At 42.0% G+C, this 22,539-nt stretch overlaps 1 protein-coding gene and 2 pseudogenes across 1 annotated transcript; all 3 read left to right on the forward strand.

Moving 5' to 3' along the window:
- The first annotated feature begins 591 nt into the window (after positions 1 to 591).
- On the forward strand, positions 592 to 13,270 carry LOC145493589 (uncharacterized; annotated as a pseudogene).
- LOC145493514 (uncharacterized) lies at positions 6,561 to 7,550 on the forward strand. Its single transcript, XM_081472997.1, has 2 exons — positions 6,561 to 6,741; positions 6,787 to 7,550. The coding sequence occupies exon 2, from the start codon at positions 6,945 to 6,947 to the stop codon at positions 7,458 to 7,460; it is 516 nt and encodes a 171-aa protein (XP_081329123.1). The 5' UTR covers positions 6,561 to 6,741; positions 6,787 to 6,944; the 3' UTR covers positions 7,461 to 7,550.
- LOC145492629 (uncharacterized) lies at positions 7,528 to 9,681 on the forward strand (annotated as a pseudogene).
- Positions 13,271 to 22,539: the final 9,269 nt, after the last annotated feature.

Below are 22,539 nucleotides of genomic sequence, written 5' to 3' on the forward strand. Positions count from 1 at the left end.
AAGTCGGGTTAACTTCCCTAATTTTGAAATTCTAGCTCCTCTCTCGCTAGAATTTCTTCTATTGGGAAGTAATTGTTTCCCTGCCGTGATTGATTAATGATTTTACAAAAGCGTTAGCCAGTGGGAGGAGATAGTGGGAGAGGGCGGGGATAATGCTTTTCATTAACGCTAATAAAAGAACACTTAACCTGATGAATGAAGCGCGGCATTTGAATGAACTCAATTTTAGTGAACAAATCTAGAACGGTGGAGTCGTGATTCACAAAAAATACGTTGAGAGTAAAGCGGAAATTATTAAAGAGCGGAGAAACGCTACCCAAAACATCGCGTCTGTAATTTTAATTATTTGTTCCCTGATTTCTTTCCGCTGGAAATCGCTGTGGACATCAATCGGTCGGCGAGGAAAGATGCGCGAGCTTCGAAGCGCTGTTAAGAGCTATTAATGTGTGGCCGAATGCTCGACTGAAAGCAGTCTCTCCGCCTGCTTTTCAATCCGTGGGTCGAACGCGGAAACAGCGGGAGCGCGAAGCGAGCAGCTTTGCCGCTCGATTATCGCGCTCGCTATTTTCGCGTTCATCCTACACTGATCTTATGGGTTTTAGAGCGAAGGAGAGCCTGTTCGCAATCCAACAAAATGCGAACTTCACTTTCACTCCCACGCGTGGTGAATTTACCAGGTTAGAGCAATTTTAAAGCAAAAAGATGCCTTACTTGTCGGCAGCTTTTAATTTCACTTTTAAATACAACCGCCACCCCGCCACCCCGCCAGCCACCCCACCGCAACTATTTGCACCGACAGGATTACCAATACCATCTCCCCTCGGGAGAATTTGTCTTCCATTCAGTCTTCCGATCGTTTAAATTTCGCGCTCGTATGGTAATCGGAAATTTCAAAAACTCCCGCGGGCATTTAGAAGCTTATACCGCCATTGTTCAAAATGACCATATAAGAGCAATTTTAGGTCTTATAACAATGCCTGTTGTTATCAATGTTGAACCGGTTTTCTTGATACGTGAATCTCGTTAAAAGCTGGTTTCCATATGATCGCAGACGATCGCGGATCGCGGATCGCAAATCGTAAAAAGTTCTGCGATCGTCTGCGATCATATGGAAACACACTTCTGCGATGGTCTGCGATCCCGCGATCGTGATCGCAGACGATCGCAGACAATCGCAGAAGATAGAACCATGTTCTATCTTCTGCGATCGTCTGCGAGCGTCTACGATCGTCTACGATCCATTGCGATCGTGCGATCATATGGAAGCCAAAGTTCTGCGATCTGCGATCGAAACGTACCCCATAATATTTTGAATTCCGACCCATCATTCAACGCTTCTTAGCAACGAAGCAACCGCTTATTTGTTGTAAACATGGCTGACATTGAACAAGGTAACGTTAGTAACGAGAAACTTATGAAGGAAGTTGCGCGATATGAGTGCGTTTACCACCGTAACAGTAAAGATTTCAAAGACAAAAACAAAAAGGGTAACTGCTGGGAAAAAATCGGGGGGAAATTTAATTTATCGGCGGCTAAGGCGGAGGTCAAATTCCGCAACATAAGAACTGCGTATGGTCGTTATCTGAAGCGATTGAAAACGCCACCTTCTGGATCGGAGCGAGATGCAGTGCCAAGGGAATTCCAAAATAGGTTGACTAAAAGAAGAAATTTGCTTGCTGCAAAATTTCCTCCTTGACGTCCGCTATATTGTTTGCTGCGATTTTCGCGCCAGCGCAACGCGTGTGTAATTTTGACACTTCCGCTGTCCGAAATGTATGCAACAGTCCGCTTTGCGATCGCTTGCGATCGTCTGCGATTATATGGAAACAACTCTCTTTGCGATCGTCTGCGAGCTGCGCTTTGCGATCCGCGATCGTCTGCGATCATCTGCGATCGTCTGCGATCATATGGAAACCAGCCTTAATTTAAGTCGCGTTATTTTCGAATACCTTAATCAATTCAACACTGAATGCTGATCGGCCAATTCAAATTTTAGAGGCATCTGCCGTGTGCGAGGAGCAAAACATAAAACGAAATGTCTTATTCATATATTGCTCTCGTTTCAGTCCCCCTGTGATCAGAACCAATGTAGGAATGGAGGGACCTGTGAACCAGTTCACCAGACGCACGAATACAAATGCACCTGCGTGCAAGGTATCATGGGAAAACAATGCGATGAATGTAAGCGAAGTTGTTCTTTTTTTCAGTTTTAGCAAAAATAGAGTAGAGCAGTTAGAATTGACAAAATGTTCTGGAATACCTCAGATTTCCCGCATGCAGTGGAGCTGCGGGGAAGGTAACGGAGCCTGGATGGGGTGGGGTGGTGGGAGTGGGGGGAGGGAGAAGTGGGGATTTATATATCAGTTGTCAGTGAACCCCATGAGGCCTGTCACAATTGTGCGCCGCAACTTTTGAGCAACTTTTGGCGTTAGGATTAACTTTTTGCGGTTCTAGCAACCTCGAGCAAGTTTTGCTTTTCTGAGCAACTTTCGAGCAAAATATGGGTTTACAGCACATATCAAGCACGGAAAAGTCAACAATTTCAAAGAAAACTTCCATTTATGCGAATTTCTTGAATGTTTTATCAACCTTTTGAAATCTGAACACATAACCTGTCACTTGACAACGTTCGGCAAGACGTCAAATGGTCCATGGGTTTTGTTCCATTATACGTTAGACTTTATTAGAGTTTCCTTAAATTTCGCTCATATTTGCGAGCAACTCTTCAAAGCTAAGTTTTAAGCTATTTTTCTTGACCGATGTAAACAATTATTGTGAAGAACGAAAAATAAAGCTTTTAATTAACTTTCATATAAAAGTATCAAGAAATTTAAATAACAACTTAGCTTTTAAAATTTGCTAGCAACGTTTTGGATTTTTGGCAATTTTTAGCGGCGTTTTAGCAGTCCAGTGAGCAACTTTCCAACATTTTACGAGCTCAATTGAGACAGGCTTAAACCCCATCCAGAGCCTCGATTGAGAGGGATCGAGAATTGAATGGCTTAGTATGCCTGTAGGAGAAATATTTAAATAGATTTCTTTTAATTCTGATACTAATCTCTTTATAAGTTTGATCAAGAGATTATCAAAAATGCAAGGTAAGAGAGTGAATCCCCCACATAGGCCTTATCAGAAACATATCACCTAGGTGATATGCTTCTGACCTTATACCAAAGGTAATTCCTCTTAAGTTATTTTTAGACATGGTATCCAGTTCTTCCGAGGATGCTACTCGTGCGATGCACGGACAGCCGAAGCGACTTTCTCGAAACTACCTGAGACGAAATGGCGGAAACGTCATTGTGTTTGATACAACATTTTACACCTTTGCTTTGATGAAAATTCACATATTTCCCGGTGTATGCTAATTCTTTAAGCCTGATAAGTATAATTTCAATATGTACCTTAGGGGAAACATTAAGCAACAACAAATTTATTCATGTCTGATCAACTGTCATCAGCCAATAAGAATAAGTCGACAGACCTGGAATAAAACTATTTTTTACATATATTCTTCTAAGAAACAAAGGTTTACACGTATTTGTTTAATGTGTTCAAACATTACGTTTTATTTACTTTTTCTTAGTTTACAAAAGCTGTGCCAAATTGCACAATGCTGGATTTCGAAAGAGTGGAATATATATGATCAAGTATCAGAACAGCATATTTAACGTTTACTGTGATCAAGACTACAAGCATGGAGGTAAAGGTGACCGTGACGATTTTAAAGACCTCCTGTCCAAAAACACAAAACAGCGAATAATAACGGTATCACATGACATGATATGAGAGAACAGACACGACAGCCGCGACAGCCGCGACTGACACGACAGACCCGACGGACGCGACGGACGCGACGGACGCGACGGACGCGACGGACGCGACGGACGCGACGGACGCGACGGACGCGACGGACGCGACGGACGCGACGAACGCGACGGAAGCGGCGGACGTGACGGACGCGGCGAACACGAAAGGCAGGAATTGTCTAGCTATAAATATATACAGTTGGCCTTCCTTTACCAAGATATAATGATATTTTTTGTATTGTGTCCTTCCTGATGAAACCTCGGGTTAATTACCAGAGGACGTCTTCGCCATTTTTAGTTCACGTCAAACCCGGCCTAATATATTGTGGCAAAAATGCATGTGGTAGTGTCTCAAAATTTCCAGCAATACTATCACGAGGGCTTATAAGGTAGGTATTCAAATTTATCGTTTCATTTTTCTGGTATCTTCTACTGTTTCAATATACCAACCAACCAAACTTCGGTAAAATTGTAAATGGCGCCATATTGAAATGAACAAAATCAACACTGCAGTGGCACAAGCAAACCATTGTTTGAGTCGCAGCCGCACTTAGCTTGTTATGTTTGCTTTGATATCAATAGTTACTTACCTTAGAAATCTTTTACAGGCTCTTATTATGCCGCTTGGAAGATACTTTCGAAATACTGTCCTCTGCAAGTTGGTGTAAAGGGGGCCGACCGGCGCACTCATTGAAGCCACTGAGCCGGTAATGAGTAAACTTTAAAAATTACTTGTTGTCGTCATTTTCTATAGCGTGTCGCAACCCAGTTTCGTTTAGTCTACTTTGATCCTAATTTTGGCTCTTTTGACGTCCCAAACACAAAAGATCCCGTACAACACGGCAGGCACCGCTAGCGATTTGCACAGGTTCCTGTCTGCGTGTCGACTGCGTGACATGTGATAATCTGTCACGTAACCCGATCAAGTAACAATACATTCCGCAAAACGGATAAAATCTAAACAAATATATTGCCGTCATGAACAAAAAAGATACAACAAAGAAACAGACTTAACAAAATGTCCCAAATTTAAAAAGTATAGTGAAAACTTTATGGAACGAAAATAACGATTTAATTTTCCCGCGGGAAACAAATACAACCAGTTAACGAAAGTAAACAAAAAGCAAAAGCGTAATGATCGTCGGTGAAAGGAATAAAGATAACGGTTGCTTAAACTCCAGCAGAAAAAAAATGTCTTGTTCTTTCCTTGATATTGTTGGTGGCGTTTGTGGTGCAGAGGAACGCGCAAGGCATCCATCCACTCAGACAGTATCGCTGTCATCGTGCAGCAAGGATATCAGAAGTCACAGGCGTTTTTTACAGATTTCAGGTGTTGAGACAGAGATAGAACTTATCTTAGCAAGAAGCGGGATTTTCGTGAAGCCTGTCAATTTTTCTGAAATGACTGTTTGCCCGTTACATCGATCAAGCCTTGGAATCGGATGGACAAGAGCTAGTAGATTATGTTCTGTGCCTCAGGATGTCTCCGGTCACAAAAAGGAATCTGAAAAAGTACCCGCAGCAGAAAGAGGAATTAGTTTGCAGCACTCAATACACATTTTTGAGCTTACGAAAACCTCGTACCCGTCGGATCAGGTAAGCGATTACAATGTTTATTCTCACTTTATGCAAGGATAAACATTCGTATAGCTTCTCATTTCACGCAGGGTACTTGGCGGGAATCACAAACTTCATATCCTTACTTCAAATCACTTCACTGCCGCGTAAAATAACGCCAAGTTTAACAGCAAATTATTTTCATGTCTCACGAGTTTTCAGGATTTTTGCAAATACTTTTACACCGGAATCTCGAATTGAAATATTTTACAGATATTAGAATTCCTTCCAACAATGCTCGGAAAAAAGGAAAGGAACGTAAAAGACTGACTTGTAACAAGGTAAAATACAGATTGCGTAATCAATTTGAGGTTTGTGGGGCTTTTTTCCTGGGCTAGGTTTGTTCTTTTGCCACATTCAGAGCTATTTGTTCAAGGGAGACGTGTAAAGTAGAAAAGAGTAAATTAATCCTTTCTCTCCAAATATTAAAGGAATTCGTGTACGATGTCGACAGTCCCTAGCAAAAACAAAAAATCAGTTAGAATCGCAGGACTTGCGTGCTACAGGAGGTGTGGAAAACATCACAGAAGGTCTATGTGGTCTAAGCTTGGTGAGTTTCCTCAGTGTTTATGAAAAATTTCCATCCAATATTGTTAATGAAAGTGGAAAACCTTAACGCATTCTCTGAATTCTCCCTTCTCCGCCCTTTTCAGGGGTTCAACCCACGCGGGAGAAGGGCGTCTCCAGGATAACTTGCATGCGCATCCTCAAAATGCCGCCATTGCCGCCCGTCAACGACTGGGCAAGACCATACATGGCACAAGAATTGGAAAAGCGTGCCCCGCCCAGATAGCCAATCACATCCCAGAATATTGCCAAATAATAAAGGTTTTAAATTAATATATGGCTTCTCAACTTTTTTTCTAAATGTTCCAAATGGAAAATAATACTGAGTAGTAACTGGATAAAGATATCAGGATAGGTTACCAGTCAATTAAATTAATTATGGAATATTACTTTCCAGCTCGCATGCGACTTGCGCTTTTATACACGACACCCCGCGCTTGCACACGGTTGATCTCATTTTGAAGCCACCCAAAGCAATGTGTTTACTTTTTTGTCAGGTTGCTGAACAAGCGAGTGACTTTGATATTTCTGCCATTACTTGTCCTGTAAGAAGAGCAGAGCCTTTTTTTTCCGCAAGAAGATTCCGAAGAAAGTGACGAAGGCTCCAGTCTAGACAACGAGTCCCAGGTGCAGCTTAATCGCTTCTTACAGCTTTGAGACGTCAGTCCAGTACGTCACACGTTATCAGTGCCGTGGAATACAGCGTACGAGCGTACTAAACGCAGATACCTACGGAAAGCTCAACAATGTATATCTGCAATGCTTGATGTCCTGGCACCTGAAAATTCGCAAGAACTGTGGACGGAGCTTTGTGATCGTCATGCTGTAAGCAGAGAGAGTCAGGTTGTGGTCGAAGGCAGAAGTGAAAAAGAGACGGAGCTTCTTAGTGCATTTGCTGAGAGCTACTTGAACGCGCAACATTGGAGCACCACACGACAAATACTCTCTTTGATGACAGATAAGTTATCCCTTAAGGAGATGAGAGAGTTTATTCCAACCGTTACTAGCTATCGCTACAACATTGCCCGACGCCACAGGCTGTTACATGGAAGAGCTGCTCCTCTTCCAAACCAGGAGAAAAAGAGAATGAGGATTGAGCCTGTAAAATTAGAACATTTTGTTTCTTTCATAACGAGTTCACACGTAATTCAAGATGTTCCTTTTGGCGAAAAACGTCTGAAATTGTCAACTGGCGAGATCATAAAAACACCCAATGTGATCAGAACAATGATACCAGAGCGCATTGTCCAGCAGCATCAACAATACTGCTGTGAAACCAACTTTGAGCCTATGAGTAAGAGAACCCTACAGAGAGTTTTGGCCGTGTGTTCTTCATCTGTTCGCAAGTCTCTGCAAGGACTTGATAACTTTTCAGCACAAGGAGCGGAAGCATTTGATCATTTAGAGAAACTCGTAGACAAGCTTGGTGACTGTGGTAAGACTCAGCAATGGGCGAGGGAAATTTAAGCAGCAACTTCGTTTGTCGAAGCAGTACCTAAAGGGCGACTACAAGGTAGGTGCATACTTTATAATTATGCGTTGCCTTTGCGGAAGTGATGTAGTAGACTTCTTACTATGATACACGGCTACCTTTTTCTTTCGCTAGAAGTCCTTTTTATGCTTACTTCATGAAACAGGAGTTTGCAATTCACTGTAATACGCTTACACACATGTATACAACGCTGAGAATCGGTTAAGTAATCTTTTTGAAATGTCGATGCGCATGCGTTGCTTTGCAAATATGCACTGAATCACGCGGTTGTCATTTTACTATTTTTTAGGTACATGCGGTGGAGTCCTCAGAGGTTCCCGATCATTGTCGAATTTATACGCTAAGTGGTCCAAGCAATGCAGAATTTCGGGGCTCCTGCGACCATCTCCACAATGAGTCATGTGTGCAGTGTTATGAGTTAGAGGAAGTCATGCGTACCATAGAAGATGAATGTTCAATTACGCTCTCGTCAGCAGAAGATCAAGCTGACATGCTGCATACTATCAAACAGGCAAGGGATGATATCATTAGCTGGAAATCCCATCAGCCACGTTCAGTCCACCAAGCTGAGGCAAAGCATTCAGTTCTAGCCAAACTCGACAGCCGATCGGTGCTGTTAGTCCAGGACTGGGCAATGAAATATATGCCCCGAAAATATCGAGAGGCACAGTCAGATTGGTTTGCGAAGCGAGGATTGCCATGGCACATTAGCGTTGCCATAAGACGGTCAGAGGGTTCTGAGCACTTTGAATCGCAGACACTTGTTCACGTATTTCAAAACTGCGCCCAAGACAGTGTGACTGTGGCTTCGATAATGCTTGCCTGCCTTACTACCCTGAAAAAGGAAATTCCAGACTTAGAAATGGTTTATTACAAACAAGATAATGCCGGCTGTTATCACAGCGGAAATTCAATCATCTCAGCTAAGCTGGCCGGTGATGCCGTAGGAGTGGCTGTTGTAAGAAACGACTTCTCGGGCCCTCAAGTTGGAAAGGGGGTATGTGATCGCAAAGCAGCAACAATCAAAGGAGACGTTGGAAGGTAAGTAAACGAAGGCAATGATGTCATCAACGTTTTACAGCTCAAAACAGCCATTGAATCTGGCCAAGGAACCACAGGAGTGAACGCAAGCCATGTTGCTGCCAAGCCGTCAAGCACCTTTGATATCAAATGGGATGGCATAAGCTTACTCAACAATTTTGAGTACGATGAAACTGACGCACGAGTGTGGAGAGCATTCAATGTGGGTTCTGGTAAAGTAGTGCCATGGGCAAAGTTCAAAGGAGTTATGAAGCAGCCCGAAAAATTGGAAATCCTAGAACCCCCATCGCAGAATGTAAGTGGCGCACCGCCGTTCAAGATTGTGAGACATCGACATATCAAGAAAAGCTCTGTCAAAGCAGATTTGTCAACTGAAAACGAAAACCAAGATCGAAGCAGTATTGGTCAAAATAAGCCAGATGACATGCTTTTCTCGTGTCCAGAGGATGGATGTGTAAAAGCATACAGTCACTTTGCAAACCTCCAGACACACCTAGATATTGGAAAACACCAAATGATGCTCGAACAGGAAACTCTCTACGATAGAGCTAAAAGAGAATATTCTTCCAAGCTGACGGAGGGATGCAGTCGAATTCCAGGCGTTCAAGTTACTGTCCAAGCAAAGAGTGACGCCTTGCTGCCTCTTCCAATGGGTTGGGCCCTGAGGACAAGTAAGAAAAAGGTGCGTTTTGCAAAGAAACAGACCGAATTCTCAACTGACCAATTTCAAAAAGGGAAGCAAAGTGGACGGAAAAGCGATCCACAGGAAGTTTCGAAAGCAATGAACTTAGCAAGAAACCAAGCGGGGGAACGCCGATTTCAACCTGATGAAGTTCTTACGTCGCAGCAGATTAGTGGCAGTTCTTTAGCCATCTTTCAGCAAAGAAGCGATTAGAAGTTACAGCCGCCGGTAACGAAGCAAAAGCTAGTGAAATCTCAGAAGTGGCCATGGAGAGGGCCGACGAGGACGAAATTTCCGCCGAAGCTGAGAGTCATCTATCTGCTGTGTGTGCAAATATGATTAGAGATGTGGCTATTCAGCATCCGATTGTATCTTTCGATCTTAACATCTGCGAACTTGGACAAAAACGTACACTCACAACTTTTTAAGAGTGGATAAGCTAAGAGACATGTGCATCGACCTTGGGCTGGATATTTCTGACGTTTCACCTCAGAAGAGGAAAAAGGCATACATCGCACGACTCACACAATTAGTCCAGGAGTGTACTTGCACTTCTTAGTAACTGAGCACTGTACGTTTTCACGAACATCTGCGAACTTGGACAAAAACGTACACTCACAACTTTTTAAGAGTGGATAGGCTAAGAGACATGTGCATCGACCTTGGGCTGGATATTTCTGACGTTTCACCTCAGAAGAGGAAAAAGCCATACATCGCACGACTCACACAATTAGTCCAGGAGTGTACCTGCACTTCCTAGTAACTGAGCACTGTACGTTTCACGAATAACTGATCCGCTGATTATAAAAGGCGGTGCGTATACAATTTTTAAGAGGGCGTTGCGTGACAGCAGAGTTCTACATATCGCAGTTCAGTCACTCGAGCCACTACTTGTGGCATCTCTTGCAATTTGTCTTGACGATTTTCAGTATATTCGAAACTGGCGAGTGCAGAAGGCGCAGAAGGGATGCAAATGCTCGAATTCATGTTCACTGGATGCGAAGCAAACGTAAACTAACGGCTGTGTGGCAAATTTAACCTGTTGTGTGCAATGCAATGGTTCAACCTGTTGTGTGCAGAACTATGCAGAATTATGGCGCGATTCACAGGGTAGGAAAAGTCGAAATTTGTTTCTCCTGTCTCAGTATATGAAAATAAAGTGTAGTTGTAGACATTTTAATATGTTTCTAGTCATTTCAACGGCCAGTGAAGATGTAACTGACCAAAACAGTTATTTGTGTACAACGCGTTTAATTTTGTTATTATGCATCTCATTATGGCGTCATAGTATTTAACCGAAATACGGTGGTCATCTTTTGATTGTCAAAGGTCCCAAAGAAATAAAACCCAAATCGTAAAGAACTATCTTTCAAGGCTTCTTAGTAGTGTTATTGTAAACTTTGAGACACTACCACATGTATTTTTGCCAAGCTATTCTGGGCCACCTTTCCTTAATTTCAAAAGGCCGAAGATGTCGTCTCTTAACAGAGACGTAGCTCCTCCAGGAATAGCACTAGACAAAAACTATCACTTTGTCTCGATAAAGCAAGTCCAACTCTATATTTCTCTAGCTAGAAAAGTCCTTGTGTTACATTTTTGTTCGTACGACAACTGCCCGAAAAGTGCATAATTTCAGGATCGCGCTTGGTGAAATTTGAGCAATTGACCCGCCGAAAGTTTTTAACGGTTTATTCCCGTTAAAGTGCATATTTCAAACATCTAATCCCATTTCCGTTACTTTACTATATAAGGCTACCTACAGGCAAAAAATGAGCCAAATCGATTTTTGGCCGTGTCCGCGATTTTTACGATAATTTTTGATTTTTACTGACATTACTCTTAATATTATATAGTGCGAGAGCAGTTATGTAGTTGCCTTATATGACTTGAACTGATCATCGAGATTGTTGTGATATGCAAAGACTTTTCAGAATTGGGTAAGACCAAGGCAGGCCCTTGTAAAAAGCAAAAATTGATGAAAGCCACTTCTCTCTGGGAGAGTCTTTTGAATTCCTAAATCCTGGTGCCACTGATAACGGCTACTTACAAAGCGATTTCAGTCACTTTACCCATGCAGCAGCCATGCAAATTTATCAGGACAAAAGAAAGTTTTTACACAAGAAAAGTGTTCAGCTCCCACAGGATTGGTTTTATACACCAATATGGCCAACGCTTCATTGATATGGGACACAAATATGGCTGCCGTGACGTCATGTGAAAACACACTCTATTGTTAGAACCTTGCAGCATCTTGCTTACTTTGTCGATAGGTTGGACTATGGTGTTTAAAGTGGTGTCCGGTGTCTCCGCTGACATTTATCAAGTGTGGACGTCAGCAGAAACTTTGAATGAGAACAAAACAGAAGCACTGAACGTCAACTCTTCATTTAAAGCACATTATAACAACCGCTTTGTACAAAACTGGTAAACTGTTAGCCCTCGGGAGGTAGGTCTAGCAAAATAGCCATGCTTTGGAAAAAAATATTATGACAAACTTAAGAGGACAGGAAAGAAATAGTCAGTCAACTTTGACGCATAATTCCTTTACCGAAATTTTCAAATAAGTTTGCGTTATCATTTGTTGAAGAGCTGGACTAGGGATGCGTACTTAGCTGTAGAAAACATCGGCTCAGTCAGTCAATCACTCAATCGATCCTTCTTGATCTCTTTTTAGGTGCGTGTGGCTCTCTACAAAAGTGAAACTGAAGTCCTCTCCATTTTGTTCGACGCTACGGACAGCGACAAAGAGAATTGGTATTCCAAGAATAGAATGATTGACTCCCCGTGGACTGATCTAAACAACAACAACAACCCGCCACCCACATACTTCTCCATATTTGGCGAGTCAGATCGACGATTTTACGTTAGTGGACCTCACAACGGCTGCGAATTCGACACTGGCTGGCTTTAGATTTTCAGTCACCACTGTGTCTATGAAACACGCTTTGACAGAACAACTGTTATGTACAGTAAACTACAGATTAACACAAACTGGAACGTGTACGGTAAGGAAATAAGTGACGTAAATTTATTAAATTAAGGATAGCACTTTTGTTGAAAGACACCTAATTGCAATAACGTTGTCATAGAAAAAAGCAAAAAACAAAAAGCCAAATAGGAATTGATTAGCTACATTTAAATTTCCATTGTTTTCAGATACTGTACATGAATGAAAAATGTAAGGTACATGAATGGCATAAATGAAAAATGTATTTTTCAGTCATGTACAGTATCTAAGAACAATGGAAATTTAAATTTCCCTTATTAATTCCTATTTGGCTTTTTGCTTTTTTCTATGACAACGTTATTGCAATTAGGTGTATATGCTTTATTGACTAAGCGTGAGACCAAGATGGCTGGATATTGACCTGGTACAAGAAGAACGAGGCCAATATCCATAATCTTGACTGAACAAGCTTGGTCGATAAAGGATTTATTATATGAACTTTGTTGAACTTGCCTCGGCTTCGAGGAGTTATTTTATTGCATTGCGGGAAACAGAGGGTAATCCCGAGCGGAAGATAGTGTCATCTTGCTTGTTCGGGTAGCCAATCACAAGGCAGGTTTTGGTTCATCTTGCCTGCTGACGGAGCTAGCCATATAATAAGCAGTCCTGGACTGAAAAAAAGAGTCTTTGCAGTTTTATTGTTAGTTTTTTTGAAGCCAATTTGTATAGCGCACGGCGGACCGACGAAAACACAGTCTTTTGGAAGGTCTTGCGTTAGCTCATCACGTAAACCATAAACGAATTTTAGCCAATAGTATTTCGACAACCAATTTTGATACGTGTACGGAAGTTAAGGAATATAGAACCGACTATGCAACTAGCTTAATGATTGCAAAAGATTGCGATGTTCAGGATCAACTAGAATCTATCCTTCTGAACAAAAACTGAGAAGAAAATTTTCTTTTGCAGCTTAAGTTTTGTTTCAATGAATTCTCAAGTAATCATTTTGCTGTATTTTCTTTCCTGTTTGTCGATTGTTCAGTTAAGGGCATCTATTTTTCTTTATTCATAGAAAACGTTGGGGTCGCTGTGTCCTGTTGGTGTACATTCGATAAGCTGCCAAATCACAAATATTAGAAAAGGGAGCTAAAGAAAGAACGACGCAGACGCCGAGGACAACGCCCAGTAGAAAGTGGATTTCTATTTGACCTCCGAGTGGCGCAACTGTCTAAATCTGTTCAGTACGCGTATTGGTCTAAAAATTCCTCTGACTGAATTTATTATGACAGGTTCAGGTTTGAAAGAAAACACGCAAAATAAGCGTCGCAGTTCACGTTATTTAAGGAGTTTACGAAACCGCGACGGCGACGCCGAGGACAACGTCGATTAAAAAATGAATTTATATTTTACCTATACGAATCTCGCGATACTCTTAAGTCATTTACTTTCTTTATCACTGTCAAAACTATCGCAAAACTAAATCCGGAACACAGTGATAAATTTGAAATAAAAATTTAAAAAATTAGCCGTCGTGGTTCACGTTCTTTAGACAACGCAAAATTTGGTCATTTCACGTTGTTGTCTCGCAGAGAACGGGAAAGAAATGTACCAAGAATTATAACGCATGTGCACAGCCATTGTACAGCTCATTAATTATTTTAATTTATTCAGTGACGTTGCCGTTGCCGTTGCCGTTGCCGTTGCCGTTGCCGTTGCCGTCGTGGTTTCGTAAACTCCCTATTCTCCAAAATACCCAGACCTTAGTCATTTCGCGTTGTTAACAGGAACCTTAAGCAATGACGACGGCGACGGTAGGCACGACGCCTGGCAAAAAATAGATTTACATTTTACCTTCGAATTTCGTAACTATATATCTGAATGTGCTCAGTACGACAGTCGGTCTGAAAACCTGCTCAAACTCAATATGAAATGCCAGCGATCAATTCCAAAACGAAATGCGAAAAATTGGCCGTCCTGGCGTACGTTCTCCAAAATACGCAGAACTTGGTCATTTAACGTTGTTGTTTTGCACAGGACGGCTGAGAAATGTACAAAGATTTATAACGTACTTACATAGCTGTTGTTCTGTTCATTAAAATCTATCGTTTGGTTACGTTCTCGTTGGCGTCGCCGTCGTGGTTTACTTAAGTTCCCTTTAAAGTAACTATGACGGTGACGCCGTCGGTATCCTAGAGTCATTTACTTTGTTTATCACTGTCAAAAGCATCATGAAACTGAATCTGGGACAGCTAGGGTAATAAATTCGAGTTAAAACAATTATAAAATTAGGCGTTATTGGTCATTTCACGTTGTTGTTTTGCACAGGAAGGGCAAAGAAACACTAAGAAATGTACCAAAAATTTATGACTCACGTGCACAGCCATTGTTCACCTCATTAATTGCAGAAATCTCGAAGGCATGCGAGTCAGGATTTAAACATATCAAAATCGAACTATTCTACGCTGGTTTTCCTTCCCAACAACATCCACTTGATATCCAGTGATTGATCTTTAGTAGTGTACGATTTCGCTATGGAGGTCTTAATTAAATGAAAATTCTCATCATAAGCCAGTTTTAAACTTTCCAAGTGCCCCAATCGAACGCTTTAAGGTAGAGACCAAAAAGTGGTCAACTAAACGGAATAACAACAAAAGAAACGAAAATTCTTCCCATCAAGAAGATCAGCTGTATTGTAAAGGCGTCGTGGCCAGGTGTTTTTGGGCGCTGGAATTTAAAATCTGGAAGTCTCTTAATGGTTCAAATCCTCAAATCCTACAAAGTCTTGTAGTATTTGTATCGGACATTGATATTTCAAGATTTTAGAAAGTTGTTTGATTCACTTAATCATAGCATTTTCTTACAAAAAAAGTCAGGCTTGTGGCTTAGAAGACAGTTAAATTGTATTGACTGCCGAGTTGTTTATCGAGTCGAAGGTAATTTATGGAATTAAATGGTTTTAACTCATATGTATTAAAATTAAAATATCGAGTATCTTAGTTAAAGGTAGTTTCTAGTTCTGAGATTCGTTTTCATTCACCGGAACGAATTCTCTGAAAGTGTATCACAAGGCGAAGCGCATCTTGTGCACATAATTAGGGAGTTTACGAAACCACGACGGCAACGGCAACGGGAACGTCCCTGAACAAAAGAATTAATGAGCAGAACAATGGCTAGTTGTGTACGTGCGTTGTAATTCTTGAAACATTTCTTTGCCGTCCTTTGCAAGACAACAACGTGAAATGACCAAATTTTGCGTTGTCTGGAGAAAGTGAGTCACGACGGTTAATTTTTTAAAGTTTTATTTCGAATTTATCGCTTTCTTCCGGACTTAGTTTCGTCAACGTTTTTACAGTGATAAACTTTAAAGAATGGCGAGATTCGTAGGTAAAATATAAATTCAGTTTTTAAGCGACGTTGTCCTCGGCGTAGCCGTCGCGGTTTCGTAAACTCCTTAATATAGTAAATGGTTTGAACCCAGGAGTATCAGTAGTTCGTATAGTGTGATCATCCGGGTGAGTGTAGTTCTGTAGGATCCGTGATCCTACAGCCCTACAACATTCGTGTTGCCCACAAACCTACAACCACGTTACGACACTTACTGACCAACGTGAAAGACAGAGACGAACCTAACAACAGACAGGGAGCAGTTTACAAGATCAAATGCTCCGACTGCCAGGCTTCCTTCATTGGTGAGACTGGCAGAAACCTTAACACAAGACTGACTGAACACAAACGAGCCACGAGAAATGGTGATGCCAACAATCACATTGCTGTACATTATCAACTGACAAACCACAACATTGACTGGGACTCTGCTCAGTGCTTAACCTACAGTACAAACTATTTTCAACGACTGACTCTGGAAAGCTGGTACACTAACCTAGAACAAACGCCTCTTAACAGATGTCAACAACTACCGGCGCCTTACAAACGACTTATCCACAACGGAAACGAAACCGACACACGAACTTCTAACAGACCGACTTAACAATACACGGACCAAAAACCGACCTATTTGACTAACAATAGACGGATCGAAACTCACCAATGACTGATGACAAACTTTACACGAGTCTTTCAGCCAATACAATCATGGCTATACTGACCAATCACGTTCAACGGAACAGACTTATAACATCATCGACTGACAAACACTATTCACTTGACTCTGAAGATGACTTTCGCTCAGGTTGTCGAAACGTCAGTCACCAACAACAGTTCTTTTCAGAACTACACTCACCCGGACGATCACACTATACGAAACTCCTTAATTATGGCGAAGCTCCTGCGCGCCGAAGGCGTTGTTGACTTTTCTTCCGGCATATTCCTTGCAAAATCGTCTCTTGGAAAGTCCCTTTTATATTGCGTACGTAATTTCTACAATCTTGAGTATACATTTTGGCTATAGTTTGTAAAAATTTAACTGGAAAAAAATGGTGAAACCACACGCTGAGAAATTAAATGCTCGCAAGCCCTCTTTTTCCTTTATAGTTAATTATTGCAATTGGGCGCTCCGCTTTTAGGCTTGGCTAAATCTAGATATTATCTCATGTAATTGGAATTAAACAGTATTGTTGCTCGGTTAGCGCTGTAGCCTAAAACCACATATTAATGCTCTGAAAGTATAATAGGGTCAATGCTCTTTCAATACTTTTTAACTAATATCCTAGAGACAAGTAAGTAAGTCAGTAATACCTTCATTTAAGTGTCAGACTAAAATAGCAGTAATAAACCGCCTACAAATAAAAGAAAGCTGGTCTTTAAAAGCACATGTACGTCTCACTCAACGCCCTTATATATTTCCGGAGTGATTAATACTGTTCAGAAAAGGGGAAAAACAGTCTTTAAAGAAAATACATAACGAGTTTTAGTGTCTCGTATGTTGATTGTGACTGTATTGTTATTATTACGGGATATATTGTAGCGAGCATGTGGTCTCGAGATGTCAAATGATTAAAACATTTTATTGTTATAAATCGAGTTGTTTAGTGTATTAATTAGGACACCACACCGCATTTGGCGACGAGGAAAACGGATATTTAACTCGCCGAACGGCTGTTGAAGTGGAAACGTGTTTAAACGGTGGACAAAACTCGCACAGATGGTCGTATGCTTGAGCGGATTACCTGGATTGCCTGCCGTCGACGCTGTCGGTGAAGCAGCTACACTTGCACAACGATGGTTAACTTGGAAAGAACAATTTGAGCTCTATGTTACTGCCTCGGGAATCAGTGACCCTATACAAAAAGAGCGCTACAACTTTACCTAGCTGGGCCCAAAGTCCGAGATGGTTTCCACAATTCGTTTCCTGCCGAAGCACGAGGCGAAGCGAAAGATTACAAAAAAGCTTTGGACTGGCTCTCGGAACACTTCAAGCTCAAAAGAACGCTCTGATGGCCCGACAGACATTTAGCGGCTACTTCATTGGCTGGTGTGAAACCATCAACAATTTTATTTCTCGCCTGCAGAAACTAGTAGAACTGTGTGACTACGAGGGCGAAAGGGACAATCAGGTGAAAGATCGCGCCATTTCCTTCCTGAATGACAAAAATCTCAATTGAGTGTCAAAGTTGTACCGTGAGGAAACACTGACTCTCAGCAAACTCCTGGAAATCGTCAGTCAGTACTGACAAAGCAGCGCTTATTCCTATCTCCAAAAGCCAAATAAACAGCTTGTCCAGTGATCCAAAACAAGGGGAGAAATGTTGGCGGTGCGTTAAAGTGGTCACTTCGCGAAAGATTGCCGTCGCTTACGTGACCACAACTGCGGAAAGTGTGGCAAAATGGGTTATTTTGAAGGCAATCCAAAGGAACAACGTGATGTACACAACGTGACCGGAGACACGAGTGCAGAGAACCGTGTAAGCATGCAATGATGATTTTTACGTGTTCACGATTGAAAATAAGCTTGTAGACGTTGTTATTGACTCTGGTGCTAGTTGTAATTTAATTTCAGAGGAAATGTTTCATTTTGTAACGGGGAATAATGCTGGCTTGTTGGAGTGTAATAAGAGGGTTTATGCTTATAATTTTGTGGAACCACTCCAGCTTAAGGGAGGTATGGTTTTAATGAGCAAATACCACAGACCCACAAATCCCTGTATACTGAGTTTAATGTAACGTGCGGTATGGCAGCGACGCTTCTAGGCCGTGAAGCCTCCGAGTTGCTGGGCGTAAGGGTCGGCGTGTCCATTAACAGATGTGATGTTAAATCTGATGACATGGAAAACCTTGTAAACCAAATTGACAGAAAGACCCTACTAAAGATCAAATTCCCAAAAGTATTTCAAGGTTTTGGCAAGCTCAAAGGGTATCAGCTAAAACTCCACATTGATGAGAATGTTCAACCAGTCGCTCAGCCAGTACGCAGAATTCCCTTTAGTAGAAGAGCTAAAGTCACTGAGAAACTTGAAGAATTGCTCAAACCTGATGTCATCGGTAAGGTGGAGGGACCAAAAAGGTGGGTGAATCCCTTAGTTGTGGTTGAAAAGCCTAATGGTGACATCAGAATATGTGTTGACATGAGGCAAGCAATTTAGGCCATTGTACGGGAGAAACACTCAGTAGAGACACTTCAAGAGGTCTCCTATGCCAACGTTTTCTCCAAGCCAGATCTAAATATGGCCTTCCGCCAAATTAAGTTACATCCCGACTCTAGCGACATTACAACATTTGCTGCGCCTGATGGTTTATGCAGATATAAGCGCTTACTCTTTGGCGTGAACCTGGCCACGGAAAAATTCCAACAAATCGTGTGGCAAGTAATTAAAGGCTGCCAAGTTGCATACAACTTCCATGATGACCTGCGAGTTATGGTTGGCGAAATGGTGCAAAATTCACAAAGTTTATATTCATTCACATTTAATGTTGTTATTATTATTCACAAATATATTTATTCACATTCAACAACTAAATTTATATTCAAGAAATATACTAATTCACATTTAACGACGTATTTCGTATTCACGAATATATTTACTCACATTTACGGGATGTATTCATTCACATTCAACGGTTTATATTCATTCACATTCACGATCGAAATATTGGTTCAACATGGTGCAATATTCATTCAACATTTTCTGCGCACCGTCTTCGCGCATCATTGGGTCCCAGCTCACGCTCTACAATTTCTGAACGCAATATGGCGGACGAAGGAAGCCTTATTATATGAAGGGGTAGAACAAAGACCAAAGACCCCAAACACAAATGTTACATTGGCAGGAACTTTCGATCTCCTACAAGAGTGCGAAGGGGAATGGAACACCGCGGAAGTAGGATTGAGAGAGAACATCCAAATAAGGCTCGAGTGTAGCTCTCCAGCAATTACTACCTTTCGTCAGTATCATAGGGCAGCACTGAATGAAATACTGGGAAATATATGTCTTTTGCATGGAGAATGGATACGACACGACTCATCAAACTGCACAAACCTTGCAGAGGTCTTCCGAACTCGATATTCAATATCGGAGGTAGTTCTTGGGGAGCAGAGATGGCGCAGTGGTGACCCTCGCCTCCCACCAGTTTGACCCGGCGATGAGTTTGTGGTTGGTTCTCGCCTTGCTCGAGGGTTTTATCCGGGTGCTCCGGTTTTCCTCCCCCCACAAAAAAACAGCATCTCCAAATCCCAATTCGACCAGGATAGAGGGTTTGAATGAAAGCCCGCTCTTCCTCTCTAAATATTTTAATTCTAATTTTTATTTTCCTTCTGCAACAAAGATCGTCGGGTTTCACGTGGACAAAGTTCAAATGCTTCTTGTTTCAAGGTGGACATTGAAATGTCGTATTGTGGAGTACGGGCTTCTCGATGATTTCGCCTGAGCAACTAGACAATCTCGTAGAACGTTTCATGATGAGTGATCAGTCAACGGGATGGAAGAGGGAGAGTATTGGCCATGTTGACCCTGGAGACTCTAGAATCAGCTGGGCTGTCGTAAGACACCCTCACATTTTTCACCCCTATGACCACTTCGCACCCTTGATGGCCACTCAAACCTGTGCGTCGCTGAGGGAAACAAATCTAGGACAATGCTACAGTTCTGTTATTAGTAGAACATTTAAACAAAAAAACCACAACAACAACGCTAGTATAGTTTTTTTTTTACATTGTTTTAGGAGTACCTTGTTAAAGATTAAAGGTTAATTAAAGGAAAATCATCAATACCCCCATGCATGACAGTAACCAGGCTATGGTGTCCGTCAATATGCCGCAAGCTATTTGGAGCAGCCACAGAACACGCTCTCCTAGAAATTACGACAGCCCAACGGATTCTAGAGTTTCCAGGGTCAACGCGGTCAATACTCTCCCTGATTCCATCCCGTTGAACTCTGAGACCTATAATGATCGAAGATGTCCGGTCACCAAGGAATACCCAAGCAAAGTCCCATGATCACTCATAAAACGTTGTACGAGATTATCTACTTGCTCATCCGAAATCATCGAGCAGTCTGTTATCTCCTCTAGCCCATGTAATGTTTATGTTCAGTTGTGTATGTTTGGGGTCGTTTGTCTTTGTTCTACCCATTCATATAATAAGGCTTCCTTCGTCCGCCATATTGCGTTCAGAAATTGTAGAGCGTGAGCTGGGACCTAATGATGCGCGAAGGCGGTGCGCAGAAAATGTTGAATGAATATTGCACCATGTTGAACCAATATTTCGATCGTGAATGTGAATGAATATAAACCGTTGAATGTGAATGAATACATCCCGTAAATGTGAGTAAATATATTCGTGAATACGAAATACGTCGTTAAATGTGAATTAGTATATCTCTTGAATATAAATTTAGTTGCTGAATGTGAATAAATATATTCGTGAATAATAATAACAACATTAAATGTGAATGAATGTAAACCTTGTGAATTTTGCACCATTTCGCCAACCATAGCGAGTCGCTGGGGCAGACGACAAAGACCACGATGAGAACTTAGACAGGGTCATGCGCAAGCTGAAGGAATGTGGCGTCACCCTGAACTATGATAAGTGTGGCATTGATTTTAGTAGCATGGTTTACATGGGTAATGTACTCTCTGGTGAAAGATTGAAAGTCTCCAGTGAACGAGGGAAAGCTATAGTTGAAGCACCAACGCCCCAGAACCAGTCTGAAGTAAGAAGTTTCCTCGGGTCACTTCAATATGGTGCGAAGTTCATCCTAAACTTTGCAACCATATCAAGTCCATTGTGGGACCTAACCAGCAAAGATGCTAAGTGCCAGTGGGGTGCAAAGAGAGCAAAGCCTTTCAAGAAATCGAAGACCTGCTAACTAGAGCACCAGTGATGGTCTACCACAGACAAGGTGCCACAGCACGGCTCACAAACGATGCCTCTCCTGTTGGAGCTGGAGCGATCCTGGAGCAAAACAAGAAGACCTGACCTACAGGCCAATATATTACGCTAGCCGGAAGCTTAGTAAAGCTGAAGATGGGCTTGCGAGAAGTTTTACCTGTACCTATACGGAATTAAATTCGAGATCCGTACTGACCACAAGCCGCCAGTCACAGTACTCAGTGCAAAGTCCAAACCTCCATCTGCCCGGATAGAAAGGTGGCTCCTGTACTTACAGCAATTCCAATACACGTTGACACACGTACCAGGCAAAGATAATGCTGCTGAAGTCCTCAGCCGCGCGCCTACCCGTTGGCTCAACTCAAGATAAGGACACCCGAAAAATTAAAGATTTTGCATACAGAGTGGCAAGTGCAGCGGTGCCATCCGCTTTACTGCCGAAGCAAGTCGAGACTGGCACAGCAGATGATTTAACTAGTACGCAAAGCTGTGACAACCGGTGACTGGAGCTGGTTGTCAGGCACCACCTACAAAGCGGTTAAAGAAGAACTGTGGGTAGTAGGACAAGTATTTATGAGAGGAACTCGTATTGTGATGCCTCAGCCTTTGGCAACAAACCATCATGTTGGCACACGAAGGTCATCAGGGCATAGTCCGTACTAAAGCCAGGTTGCAAGAGAAAGTGTGGTGGCCGCAAATGGACAGACAGGTGGAGGATGCCATACGTTCGTGCCATCCCTATCAGCTTGTAGGACCAAGAGCAAAACCAGAACCTGTGATGTCAAGCAGTTTGCCTGGTGGACCCTGGCAAGAGATTCCGGTTGATCTTCATGAGATCTCAAATGGTGAACACCTCTTGGTGGTTGTCGACTATTACTCTCGTTGGCTAGAGGCCATTCCCCTGAAGAAGACGAATGCACAACACGTGATAAAGAGTATGGAAGCTATTTACAGAACACATGGACTACCAGAAACTCTTCGCAGTCACAATGGACCATCATTCGCGTCAAAGGAATTTGAGGTCATCCTAGAATACTTGGGGATAAGCCACAAGAAGGGCGTACTCTATTGGCCACAGAGCAACGGATAAGTTGAAC

The sequence above is a fragment of the Orbicella franksi genome, chromosome 7 (assembly GCF_964199315.1).
Source record: "Orbicella franksi chromosome 7, jaOrbFran1.1, whole genome shotgun sequence".
NCBI classification, from domain to species: Eukaryota; Metazoa; Cnidaria; class Anthozoa; order Scleractinia; family Merulinidae; genus Orbicella; species Orbicella franksi.

Bases quoted from the DNA above. Each gene is read 5' to 3' on its own strand.
- LOC145493514 (XM_081472997.1), top strand. From the start codon at position 6,945: ATGACAGATAAGTTATCCCTTAAGGAGATGAGAGAGTTTATTCCAACC.